The 13,999-nt window shown below is 47.1% G+C and overlaps 1 protein-coding gene across 3 annotated transcripts in view; it reads left to right on the top strand.

Annotated features, from left to right (window-relative positions):
• LOC135921471 (centrosomal protein of 290 kDa-like) overlaps nucleotides 1-13,999 on the top strand; it is a 216,803-nt gene that overhangs the window by 101,525 nt on the left and 101,279 nt on the right. The window contains exons 1-2 of one of the 3 annotated variants that reach the window (XM_070528007.1): nucleotides 181-693; nucleotides 9,838-9,927. In XM_070528007.1, coding sequence (XP_070384108.1) covers nucleotides 661-693; nucleotides 9,838-9,927 — 123 coding nt within the window. In that variant the 5' untranslated portion in view covers nucleotides 181-660. Of the gene's footprint in view, nucleotides 1-180; nucleotides 694-1,646; nucleotides 2,204-9,837; nucleotides 9,928-13,999 lie in introns of those variants that run through there. The other 2 variants (XM_070528008.1, XM_070528010.1) reach the window with 2 other exon arrangements.

Below are 13,999 nucleotides of genomic sequence, written 5' to 3'. Positions count from 1 at the left end.
TTTTATTTGTCGTATCATAAGAAGCCAATGAACACTGCCACAAAGGACAACACAGGGATAGTTACTGGTGCTTAATAAATGAAATAAAGAAACGATAAATTCATGGAAGTGAAAGCGGATGAAAAAAACAACTTGCCGCAGGAGGGGAACGATCCCACAAGCTTCGGATTTCGCGTGCGATGCGCTACCAATCGAGCTACCGCGGCGCCGTTTCCTCCATCAACTTTCTTGGGTATTTATCATCCACTTTGATTTCCATTAATTTATCGTTTCTTTATTTCATTTATAAAACACAAGTATTTTCCCCTATGTTGTCCTTGATGTCAGTGTTGTTGGCTTCTTATGATATGACTAATAAAATTCGGGCCCCTCGGTTAACCCCCTTTCTTCTCGTTTATTACATAAGGAGCGTCTCAAATCCACCGACATTGATGCCTCCAGGTTGCATGTGTAGGTTCATTGACCGGTTGCCTTCACTAAAAAAAGATCACGTCCGCGTGACGCCTGCGGCAGAAAGGATATTCCGCATCCGCCGCCAAGGTATGTGAGTGGTGGCATTGGCTAACACTCCCAGGGTTGCACTAGGAAACATAAATGCCCAAGAAAGTGGATGGGGAAACGGCGCCGAGGTAGCTCAATTATAAGAGCATCGCACGCGAAATGAGAAGGTTGTGGGATCGTTCCCCACCTGCGGCAAGTTGCTTTTTCATTCACTTTTTTCCATTAATTTATCGTTTCTTTATTTCATTTATTAAGCACAAGTATTTTTCCCCATGTTGTCCTTGGTGTCAGTGTTTGTTGGCTTCTTATGTTATGACTAATAAGAATCGGGCCCCTCGGTTAACCCCCTTCTTTCTCCTTTATTACATAACGAGGGTCTTTTATATAATCAACGAGGTTATTTTATAGATTCAAATCATTAAATTGCGAACAGCGTCTCCCTTCACGACATAGCTATAAAGTCATTGCAATACATTTTTCTTCCACGCAGCGGTGTACCGACGTACCAGCACCAAGTTTCCGTGCTTACAAGTCAGTTGCAACGAAGCACGCAGTTATATGGCAAATTTGAACGCGAGAGCGTTAATGGCCCCGTGTCGCAGAAAGTGCGGTGTGAGTGTCCGGTGTCGGGGCGTCTCGTGAGCGGAAAGTCACTCCGAAGCCCGCATACCGAACAACCCAGGCCCTCCGTGTGGCGCACGGGCGTTACTCAACTAAATGGATTTCTGAAAGAAAAATACGTCTCAGATATCGTAAGGAACGAGTGTCGCACAACCTACAGACATGATAGCGTCGGATTGTAATTTGAATATACGGGAAAATATTTTTCTTTTCATGCGGCAACTCAAGCGCAATCCTCTTTTCCCGCATTTCTACCATTCGCAGAGCAGCGCGCTCCGTTGGATTGCTTGCAAAACCATCCATATGGCGCTCGCTTTTGCAGCGGTGGCGCGCGAAAGCGAAGGGGTTAAATTAACCGATGATTACGATACTCCTTCAGCCGCAATTTGAGCGTAGCTCTATAATTGTTTTCATGTCGCGATATATTGGATGGATCGTACAATCTGTTTCGTGCCACCCGTTTCAAAAGCAGCAAAGTGCGGTGCGACTGCTCGCTAATCTGGGCATCGCGGAAGGCAGCGGCTGGATGACGCGTGGACACGGTTAACAAGAGCCGCCGCCGACAGACCTCCCAGACGATGCGCGCTACTCTGGCGCCATCTCGTAGCCATCGTCGCCGCAGTACGCTTTACTTCTCACATCTTCGCCATACCCACCTCCACTTTCCGCTTCATGGTTCTGCTGCACCTTCCTCTCCGCCTTCTTCTTCGCATCTTTCATCCCCGCTGCGCTCAGCATTCGGCTTTATATTTCGCTGTGCTCTTTCGCTCGCTTACGCCGACGCTCGCCGCAAGAACGGGCGCCTCAGAGCTGCGCTCTAAAGAAGGAAAAACCTTAAAGCTCGCCTTCGTGCATAGCCTTCGCGGCCAGCGTTTCCAGGTAAACATTACGGTTACACAAGCTTCAGTTGCCGGGAAGCGTGAGAAGCAGTCAGGAATCTGTAAATGCTCTCGCGTTCCACTCTTAAACGCGAAGCTTAAGTGTCCTCCTCCCAGCTTTCCCCTTCCTATATGCTAAAACCTACCCAAACACGGGACCACTGGTACTCTACAATGCGAGTCGGTCGCCCTGCCTATGGACGGTAAGCTTGAGCGCATTGAAAGCGATGCAAAGACACTCCCCCCCGTCCGCCTGGTAATGCTCAGCGATTGAAACGCGACACTCGGACAACATGTCAGCCGGTACATTCACGCGCCACCGGTATGCGCGGGTAACACTGAGATGATGCGTTTCACGTCACATCTCACCGAGAATCCTTATGATGCATCGTAAGTGCATTGAACCTCCTCAGCGATCACCCAGCGATCCCCGATGGCGCAAAAAGCGTCGGTCGCCATGCTGTCTGAGTGTCGCGTTTCAATCGCTGAGCACTGTACGTGTGTCCGCTTATGCCGATATTTGCAGCTGCTGCTTGGTATGACATTGTAGCATTAGTTTCATTGTGAGTTACAGATGAATGCTTTATTTGAAGGGGTACATCCATATCTTGTCGTTTGCTTGAAGAAAGGCGTTCACTGCATTGAAGGACGATGACATATCAAACTTCGCCTGCCAATCTGAACGTAATATTGAATGACTGAGATCAATACACGTGAGCACTTCCGCGTATCGGTCATTGCAGCGCCGGTGAAGTGGTTTTTCAAGCGCCTGAGTTTGCATGTCCTAGAACAAATTTTCTCTGGATTTCGAAAATACTTTAAATCAAAATCTGTAGTTCCCAGACCTAGGGATATTTCCCTATGGTTCGCAGCACTCCGTCGTAGATGTATTCCCCTCGGAGAACTGATAGAATAAAAGTGCTGAAGCTGTATAAACGAGTCCTTGCACTCTTAGGATGATCTAAGGATCAGTATATTGGCTCATGGGCTCTACGAAGGTTTCGTTGCAGCAACACCACGTCGGAATTTACCGCCCGCTACCGTAGAGGTTTCCAGCTGATCACCGAAATGGAGGCGGAATAACATGACGTGAGAGTTGGAACTCACGCAATAATGCTTTGAAAGCCACGCGCAAGTGATATTCTCTATTGGGACAAACAGTACTTAGGATAAAACTAAATTTACACTTAATCATCATTAAGTTTCGAAGAAGATTGTGGATTTCGACATACCTTGCATTATTATTTGACATCGATCACGCCGTCACGCGCTGGCCGTCGCCGCCAGAATACCTTTGCGGAGCGGACCCGCCATAGCATCTTCGCTGTAAAATGTAGGCTGCACTGTGAGCCATCTCTCATGCCTCCCATGCATCTGTCCCTTTCATGTGGGTGTCGCTGGAAGCAACGCAGCACACACCTTGGCATCGGAGGCCTAGATCCGTCACAAGCTCATGGGTGCCCCGAATAAACGTCTGCTGAGGAAACTTCGGCATGTTTTACATTTGCCAGCGTCACACCTTTTTGGTGTCTCAAGAGCGCCTTTGGGAGTAACAGCCACCCCGCTTGGTCATATGTTCACCAAAATGCGTTGAGTACACACCAGTATGACTGCATAGTACGACATTGGTCATTGCCAGCGTGCCACGTAGTGGTCCACTGGTGATGATGCGTGTTGCTAGGCCAATAGCCACGTCGTTGGAGGTATCGTTTAATATTATTTTTTGTCTCTCCATTCATCGCGTGTAGAAGTGAAGCTTTAGTGCACGTAACGAGACGAACGAACGTAGTTTGTAGGCGATTACTGGATCTTGCCGCTGCGTGTTGGAGTTAGCCGGAGTTAGCCGGAGTTAGCCGGAGCCGGAGAGAGAAATGAAGGCTTATTTACATTATTTACAGGACTGGAAACAGGTAAAATAACAGTAAAATGTTGTCATTACGGGCGGCAGCAAATCGGGCGTTGCGATCCTCGGCAAGAGCGTTCCTCTCTTCTGAATGTTCCTCTGGTTTATAACTCCTTCAGTCTATCGGGGTCATGGCATTTTTAGCCAGCTGTCGAGCCCGTACAGGTATCGTCGTGTACATCGAGTCGTCGGGCCCGGGCCCGTGAAAGCGGCGTCATGTTCTTCCAATGGGGACACATCATGGGTTCTATTCTCCGATGGCTGCCACCGTCCGGCGTTGCCTGTTAGCCCGGAAGGCGGTAAGCTGGAGCGGACAGTTCGTCTTGAACGACATTCCAGTATGCAACCATCATTTCCCGTGACAAGGGTCAGCGACCCCGAACGGTGCCGGCTTCCAGTTGCCATTTTGGGAAGCGTCACGCAAGAGAGACAAAATCTCCACGCGCGGCACATGAAGGCGGGATAGCCAACCTGTCTTACGAGTCCGATAGCATGGTCGACGTGCACCTTCACATCATAATTGCGGTACAACGGCGAGTGCTTGCGTTCGAAGAACTTGACCAATACTCACTCTTTAGTGGTCCATATCTAGCAGGTATTCCTAGCCCCGGAAGTTCTGAGTCGCCGGTGAACTCAATTCGGTGGCCTTGAAGAACGCCGAGGAAGCCTGTGGTACACGGGCGACAAGTGTCGTGTGATGAACTGCTGGATCCTGTGACATGGAGAACGTACGTTGAAGAAACAAAAAAAAAACACAGCGTTGCCCCACGGGCCAGCGCAGGGTCTTGACTCTCCACTCGCCACGCTCTTACTATACCGAACTCAACCCTGTAGGAATTTTTTTGTTAATAATGCAGATCCAACCACTTTTCTAAACAGCTTCCCACGGCTGCTCGAATGCCGACAAGGCCAGAGTGATATTGTCGTTGCAAAATAACCTTAAAAAAAATCCACAACCAAAAAACTACTATGATAACTATATGCAAGCAATGTTTTCAAGCTACGAGGGTAGCTCCCAGCCCATAATAAAACTACATACATCGTTATTCAAAGGAAGGAAAGTAACACGTACAACTAAACGTAAGGCTATAAATAACCAGTGCTTCAACATACGTTTTGCTGCTTAACTTCATGAACAGCCGGCTCATTCTCTACCACAATGGACTGCTTGTCGTTTCTACTGATCCCACTGAACAACCTCGTCAACTTTACGGATTCTTAATGAAAATTACCCCAATTTTGAGGTCACTATTCACAATGCGTACTTGCATTTCCGGCAGACGTTTCCTTCTTTGGTCCGTACAGGCACACCTTAAATGAACAAAAACTTAATGTTACCTAACTTACGCTCTCACAAGAATCTTTTAAGAAAACCACACCTGCTATTAATTACTCCCACAAACGGTTAATTGAAAACTTAGAACGCTGCCACCATCAACAGACACGAGCGACCAAGTGACGGTCTATTTCCTTCCGTCCGCACAGGATGCGTGCTAAAAAACCTACCGGCGCTGCTCAATGTTCTTGCTTATTGAAAACCAACGCGCTTAGCCTTTATGAAACACTTACACTTTTAACATGGGCTAACTAATACGCAAACACGTTACAATAGGCCTTTGAAATAACCTTGACGATTGAAGTCACTCACAGAAAACAAGAAACCCTAACTACTCATTAGCGATCACTTCGCGAGACCGAAGGTTTACTTAAAAGACATCTTTCAAACTTCATTGCTTCTCAAACGAAAACCTAAACAAAGTTCATTACCTTTTGAAAGAAACACTAGTCTGAAATTGAAAAAAATTTCTCAAATGATCAAAAAATCAACAAAACTTGTTTTCTCGGAACCCATCTTTTGTCGGTCGCTCCCATAATCTCACAAAAACAATTTTTGAGCCTGACTCGAGGTGGCCGCACCCTGAAAGCTAATCTGGCTATCCGGGAACAACAGAAACATGACATTCCATCGGCTCTTTCCTGTCTCCTACCAATTTTAGTCCTGGCGACGTGCTTTCATTTTGACCTCGTCGGGCCCCTTCGCGTCTCCCTACTACCTCGTCTCGTTCCGCCACCTTGCGCTCCCTAGAAATTCATGAAGCACCCCGAAAAGAACGACGGAACGACTGGGACCACCACAGCCCCGTGCCCTTTCCGCGTTCGCGCAGAGTATGCTTCTCTTACTCGTTTTATCCGGTAGCCCGAACGCGCTTAAAAAGGCAACGGGGATCGCACACTTCTTTTTCTTGCGCCCAGTTCATGCTATTTGACGCTTCCCACTTTCGTAGGCTGCATCACACTCTCCACCGCGTCCCGATCATTACAGCGCTGCTTTATAGAGTGCGTTTTTTTTTAACTCACTTTTATGCCACCTTCTCGTGCCTCGCGAGCTGGCCGTTACACATCTCGTCGGCCCGCATCGGCATGTCCCATCGGCACATTCTGAATACCTAAGTCATCTCTATCTTTGCCTAGACTTCACCATTGTCGGACAGCTTAACTGACTCTGGAGCAATGCAGCAGTCTCTCCTTCAGCTCACTTGAGAAAGCTAGTGTGAAAATTGAGACGCAAAAGCGACAGAAAGAAGAGACACCACAATGCCAGCAAGTGACATATATTTAGAAACATGAATCCACCCTCGATCATCAAACCGCTGACGCATGCGCATTGCTCTTAGGACGGTACAAATTGTTTAAATTTATGAACACACCATTTTGATTTAATTACCTCACCTTTAAATTCAGCCTTTCCGGTGCAGCCGCGGGCGTCTCGGGTTCGAGTCCCGGACCAGGACGAAGTTTTCTTCAACTGCGAAGCTTTTCTTTCTAGGAACCCGTATGGGTTTTCTTTGTAGCATTTAGCTAGGTTTGGGTGGATGTCTAATTTTCCCTTTATTAGGTCTTTTTGAGTAATAGCAAATAAATATTGCAAGACTTGCAGTGAGGCATATACATGGAGAAAATGCCTGAAAAAATGCCGGTATGCAGCAACAAAAGTTATTACCGCCCAACTATCTTGACCTTTGGTCCAAGCATGCATAATATCAAGAATTCTGGAAAATTAGGCTACAAGTTTTAGGCGAATTACATTACTAGTGATTGTTAACGTAGAAGAAAAATGTGAAAGCAAATGTTAACCTGCCTACTAAAGATGGCATTGTCCAGTGGCAAATACACCTTGAATCCGAAGAACAAATGGTCACTCTGTCGTGAACGATAAGGGAATCAATGCTCAATTCTTATCCACAAGTTTTGCATGAGGTTTTTGTTGGAGAGAGTTTAGTGCTGGTTTAAGGGCTTAAGATTGATCTCAGTTGAATGCGCGCAAAGTGAAAAGCCAAGACGGACGAAAAACTATATACGAAAACGCCGCTATGAATACAACTGCGCGTTTTTAATGCACACGTAGACATTAAACCTTCAGTTTCACTGCCACACAGTGATTTTCCTTTTAATTTAGAATGCTTGTCATACCGTTTCTCGAGAAAAGCAAACGAAATAAAGTAGTGATACATGAGCGTGCAGCTCTGCATCGTGCTGAAATTGGAAGAACATCTCTAGGAGCGGTGCCCATTTTTTTTGTAAGAGCATGTTCATATTATGAGAACTGGTCCTCTAGATTCGAGAACGCGAGTAAAAATTACGCGCTGAATCTCCTGTGAGGTTATCTAAATGATTCGTAAGCATTTGCTACTATTCACCTGCTGTTTCGACGTCGTGTGCTGCTGTGATTGGTATAGTTGGAAGAAGCACCGCGAAAGAATTGAGAAACAAATAAGCTCGGTTGTAACACCGGAATGATAACTGAGACGACGAAGAATAGGTGAGTAGTAGCAATGTTCCGGAGTAGTAGCCGGAAGAAGTAAAGAAAGCCTTGGGTGCTTTGCAAAGGGGGAAGGCAGCTGGGGAGGATCAGGTAACAACAGATTTGTTGAAGCATGGTGGGCAGATTATTCCAGAAAAACCGGCCACCCATTATACGCAATGTCTCATGACCTCGAGCGTACCGGAATCTTGGAAGAACACTAACATAATCCTGATCCATAAGAAAGGGGACGCCAAAGACTTGAAAAATTATAGACCGATCAGCTTACTGCCCGTTTCCTAGAAAGTATTTACTAACGTAATCGCAAATAGAATCCGGAACAACTTAGACTTCTGTCAAGCAAAGGACCAGGCAGAATTCCGTAAAGGCTACTCAACCATAGACCATAGTCACACTATCAATCAGGTGACAGAGAAATGTCCGGAATATAACCAACCCTTATGTATGGCTTTCATTGATTACGAGAAAGCGTTTGATTCAGTCGAAACCTCAGCAGTCATGGAGGCATTACGGAATGAGGGTGTAGATGAGCTGTATGTAAAAATACTGAAAGATTTCTATAGCGGCTCCACAGCCACCGTATTCCTCCATAAAGAAAGCAACAAAATCCCAATAAATAAAGGCGTCAGGCCGGCAGATACCAGCTCTCGAATGCTATATTCACAGCGTGTTTACAAGAGGTATTCAGAGACCTGGATTGGGAAGAATTGGGGATAAGAGTTAATGGACAATATTAGTAATTTGCGATTCGCCGATGATATTGCCTGGCTTAGTAACTCAGGGGACCAATTGCAATGCATGCTCACTGACTTGGAGAGGCAAAGCAGGAGGGTGGCTCTAAAAATTAATCTGTAAAAAACTAAAGTAATGTTTAACAGTCTCGGAAGAGAACAGCAGTTTACAATATGTAGCGAGGCACTGGAAGTGGTAAAGGAATACATCTATTTAGGACAGGTAGTGACCGCGGATCTGGATCATGAGACTGAAATAATCAGAAGAATAAGAATGGGCTGGGGTGCGTTTGGCAGGCATTCTCAGATCATGAACAGCAGGTTGCCATTATCCCTGAAGAGAAAAGTGCATAGCAGCTGTGTCTTACAAGTACTCACGTACGGGGCAGAAACCTGGAGGCTTACTAAGAGGGTTCTACTTAAATTGAGGACGACGCAACGAGCTATGGAATGCAGAACGATGGGTGTAACGTTAAGGGATAAGAAAAGAGCAGATTGGGTGAGGAAACAAACGCGTGGTAATGACATCTCATTTGAAATCAAGAAAAGGAAATGGGCAGGGCCAGGGCATGTAATGAGGAGGGAAGATAAGCGATGATCTTTAAGGGTTACGGTCTGGTTTCCAAGGGAAGGGAAGCGTAGCAGGGGGTGGCAGAAAGTTAGGTGGGCGGATGAGATTAAGAAGTTTGCAGGGATGATATGACCACAATTAGTACATGACCGGGACAATTGAAGTATGGGATAGGCCTTTGCCCTGCAGTGGGCGTAAGCATGATGATGATGATGATGTTGATGATGATGATGATGATCGATGTTCACTCATGTTGTATGATAGTGCGTTTGGAGGATGCCGCTGCTTCGTGGAAGATGAACACTGGGCGATGCGTGCCGTAGTACGTGACGTAATTGAAGAGTGCCACGTTTGGTAGACCTTGTACGTAGACGGGGTCGATGAACTTGCGTCCTCTCGATGCGAACCATTATCAACCGTGATCAACCGTACTGCGGGGCCCGGCTGCGTATAGCACGGTAACGCGGGCCTTATATTGAAAGCGACTTGCGATAGGGACCGAGTGCGCTGTGTCCTAGCCGCTTTGTTCGCGTTGAAGCGAGAAACAGCACGGAGGTTCATTCGCTCGCTGCTCCGGGCCCTATCTTGAAAGCGATCGTGTTGCCTGATGTATGGACGGGCGGAATGACGGGTTTTCCCATTGGGCAGATATCGAAATGCTGAAGCATTTCAAATAAAGAATGTGTGGTTTGATGGGATCCTAATCCGTAGAAGCAGGCCCGAAATATCCTGTCTGCATTGTTGGTTTGTCTACGGCGAGTAGTCCTAGCAGTCAATGATAGTTTCTGCCTGCTGTCTGGCTTTCGCAGCTGGAAATCATGGAGAAGCGTGTGTCTGACACCAAAGCTGAACTGCAGGCACAGGAGGACTCGTCAAAGCAAGAGACGGCTGCTCTTAAGGTGAGAGAAACCTTTATACAGCATGTCCCAGCTAATGTTAGCCAAGATGTTTAAAGGGAAAAAAAGTTTTAAAAGAGCAGGGTTCTAGATACTATCACAAGACCTACGGTGTTCTGTAGGTATTATTTTTATTTATTTTTTATTTCTTTTGTTTACACAAGCAAGGAGGTACATGGTTGTGGCGGAAACACAACGGGGAAAACGCTGCAGAGAAAGCAGCTTGATGGGCCCGTATCGTATGATCGTATCTTGCACCGCGTATTTATAATCCTTTTTTTTTACCAGCTTGGCTAACGTTAGCTAGGACACATGTATTGCGAAGGAACGCTGTAGATCCCGATGCCATACCAAGCCATGTATATTACTTCTATCAAAAATACAATAAGAGCTTCTGTTTTACACATTGCACTGAAAGGTTTGGTAATACTTCTTTTTTGTCTGGTCATTTGGAAAGCAATTGAGTCGGTTGGCGGAAGTATGTCGAAGCAACTAACCTTGACACCTCCCGTTTTGCGCATGTTTCCTGGAAATGAGTTCCAGAAATAGAATTTGTTAAATTACCATAATTGTCATGATTGAAACTACCACCCGCTTGTTCAAAGGTTGATCCGTTCTGCCTGGCGCACCCCAGGGCACAGGTCTGGGGCGCTTGTTATAGTAAATAAACCAACAACGTATCAGCCAGTACTGACAGTTAGAATTGTCTAAGGTGCCTAGTCGTGTTCTCGGCAATTAACTCGTAGATTGCGCTTCCGACCTTTTTGGGGTATTACAGAGTGCGCCCTTGCATAACTATAAGCTTGATAAACATGAAACTGGGCAGGAAATAACTGCATTTAGGGAGCGCCATGATAAATGTATTATAAGTTTGTGAGTGCTTTGGCGCTGCCATAATGAACAGCTTTGTGCTCAATGACGCTTTTCTTGATGCTTCGCCGTGGTTCTAAAGCATTTGCTATTTACGAAGAAATATGAATATCTATGTGATATTTCAGACAGGGTAACTACGATATGGTTATTAACTGGCCAACTTTCTAAATTTTTGGTACCTAACAAGTGTCTTAACAAATATCCATGTTTTCATGTAACATTTAAAGAAATTCCCTTACGATACGCGACACCCTAATCAGGAATTTGAGTGCAGCTCTATACGTGTTTACATTTGGCGATATATTGGCTGGCGCAGACAATCTGTCTCGCGTGGCGCATTGCAAGCGGTGCGAAGTGTGGCGTGACTGTTACGAAAATCGGGAGATCGCGAGAGGCTGCGAGTGGATGACTCTTGGGCGCGATTCACAGCAGCCGCCGCAGACAGACTTTCGCTCATGCACCGCATTCTTTTTTTCATACGTGGTAACAGTGGACGCGCTCGGTGCATGCCTTATCGGTGCCGTTATTGGTGAACAGACGACACAGGCTACTCTGGCAGCATCGCCTAGAAATCATCGCCGTAGAACACGTCTTGCACGGCACTACACTTTTCTTTAAACACATTCGACATGCCCTCCTCCTCCGTTTTCCTCCTCGCGCTCCCTTCACTATTGCCCTCTTACATCCCCCCACTGCACTCCGTGTTCGCTCTTTCATCCTTCGCTGTGCTCGTTCGCTAGTTCACGCCGGGGACGCCGACGCTCAATGTAGGAAGGGGTGCCTGAGAGTTACGCTCTAAAAAGTGCATCGATGAGTACCCTAAGCTTTATAGTTGGTAGAGAAATTCCGCGCGCACACGGCTATATACTTTTATGATCTATCATTCACCGTACATTTGTAAGGACAGGAGGGTCAATTTTGGTGCGATCTTCGTAACTTGTAGGGCGTGTTACCTCGGCTGTCTAATCTAGAAATGCTTCGTAACGCACTCGCCCATGTCTGAAGGCAAAGTTCTAAGCTGCCGGCACCGGCTAGCTATTCTTGTGCGGCGTGGTACGCAAAGGTCGTGAAAGGGGGAATCAGGTCTGTCGAAAATGTTCTGAAAGAGCCGAACACGGCCGTTTTAACAGAAAATCATTCAGGGGCTAAACGGGGAAGGCGCTGGGCGCAGCGACTACTCCGTTGTGAATCTGATTTGTCCATCATTCAGTTGTGATATTCTGCAAAGTCACAGAAGTCTTGCGGAACTCTTTTCACATAGATCTCCAATTTGCCTGATGAGCTGAATGGATACACCGTAATGCTGACGCAGCAGTGGCATTATTTTATAAATAATTGGAAAGCAGTCATGTGTATCGCCTGGTACTGATAGACGATGTAAACTGGAGAGGTTAGAAACGCGTGAAAAGACGGCATGTGCAAGCGCAATCTTACCTGTCCGACTATTAAATCGCATCTGACGAACTTCAGACTTTGTCCTGAACCTAGTTTTTAGTGCTGTGAAAAGGGGAAGACAGGTGTCCTTCACCGACTACAGATGGCCTCAAATGCAGTGGAGACGTCTCTCCAGTAGCCGCAACAAAGCTCATCTCGTTCGCAACCGAAGTGGAGCAAGCTGAGCATCATGCGCCATCTGACCTGCTAGTTATTTTGGATGACCGGCAGGACATGGACTCGGCGCTTGCAGCGCTCAACGAGAAGGTTGCCGACCTCATGAGCAACGGTGAGGCATATGAGACGGAAGTATCCGTAGCCCTCAAGTAAATACCTGGACGAGATACGCAACACCATGAGCCGGGTTCGTTTCCTTCTTAATTCTGCTGCAAGGGCCGGGGACAGTGCCACCCAGAGCGTTGTCAGCAAACCCGCCACCCAAGGCGTTTCCACTCAAGCAACCTCCTGAGCACCGATACAACGACTTGCCCTACCGAAAATACAGATAGCCGTTTTCTCTTGTGAACTTTGCTAGTGACAATGCTTCGGGGAGTATTTCGAGGCCATGATCCCTAATAACCGTGAGCTCTCCGACATAGAGAAGTTTTACTATTTAAGATCATGCTTGACCGCAATAGCGAAGTGTGCAGTCGAAGATGAGCGCTGGCGAAAGCGGACTATGCTGCAGCGCTGATAGTGCTCCTGGAGAGGTTTGGCCGTCATACCGCCCTCGTTGACGACCGCATTGATGGTTTGCTTGGCATCGAGTTGATCGGTCGCTCCGCTCAGGTATCCCAGCTGCGTCAACTCTAGGAAGAGGTACACTTGCGTACAAGCTTCCTCGATGGCCTCGGCGTTCCGGCGTTAGAATAGGAAGTCATGCTCTCCCGCTCCCCCAAGATATCGCCATTCTATAACTTCAGCGCATAAAGAAGACTGAGAACGACGACGAAGCTGGTCTTAGGTCTCGACAAGAGGTGGTGCGAAAGGTCATGAAGAATTTGCAGGCGCAAATAGAGAGCAGGAAAGAGAGGTAGGCCTCCCGTTCGAGGTCCCTACCGAAAAACACCTCCTTAAGCCTACGGCCAGTGCCAACCCCTTCTACCGCTGTAGGTACCGTCAGTATAAGCGCTCCCCACAAGGTCTGCATATAACGACCATCGCTGCTGTGTACTGAGCGATCACCGTGACCACGCAATATAGGACGGCGATGTCACATTGTCAGCCGACGAGATTAGACGGCGACTAACTGGCAAGAACTTTTGTTTCAAATGCGGCAGAGAAAGACACATAGCACGAAAGCTGCCGCGACGCAGCGTGGTTCAAGCTCAAGTACTTATCGTAGCGTCATCGTTTAGCGCTTTGCGCCATGTGAAAACAAAGCAACTACTGCGCATTTACCGACAGCAGTCACACGCTTGTCAATCAGAAGAGTAAAAAGAATGACAAGTCACCAGTGACAAGTGATCCTGGTAGAATTTCCACGACGGCACATTACCTGATGCAAAGAGCAACATCATGGGCACCCGGAAAGCACAATTGCTTGTTAGTTCGGTTACTGCTTGACACCGGCAGCCAGAGCACGTTCAGTCTGCGGGACCTGTCTAAAAGGCTCCATCTGCTTTCCTTCGGGACAGAAGACCTCCCTGTGCTGACGTTTGGCCCTTCTCTGCGTTCTCCCCATTACAATTGTCGAAGCGACAGGCTCAAACTTCATAGTCGTTTCAACTCCCGCAACATCACGTTAGAACGGCTCGGGGTACCTGAA

Source organism: Dermacentor albipictus, chromosome 10 (assembly GCF_038994185.2).
Source record: "Dermacentor albipictus isolate Rhodes 1998 colony chromosome 10, USDA_Dalb.pri_finalv2, whole genome shotgun sequence".
Classification (NCBI taxonomy): domain Eukaryota; kingdom Metazoa; phylum Arthropoda; class Arachnida; order Ixodida; family Ixodidae; genus Dermacentor; species Dermacentor albipictus.
The sequence above is the reverse complement of the archived record's forward strand: the minus strand, read 5'-3'. Positions and strand labels throughout refer to the sequence as shown.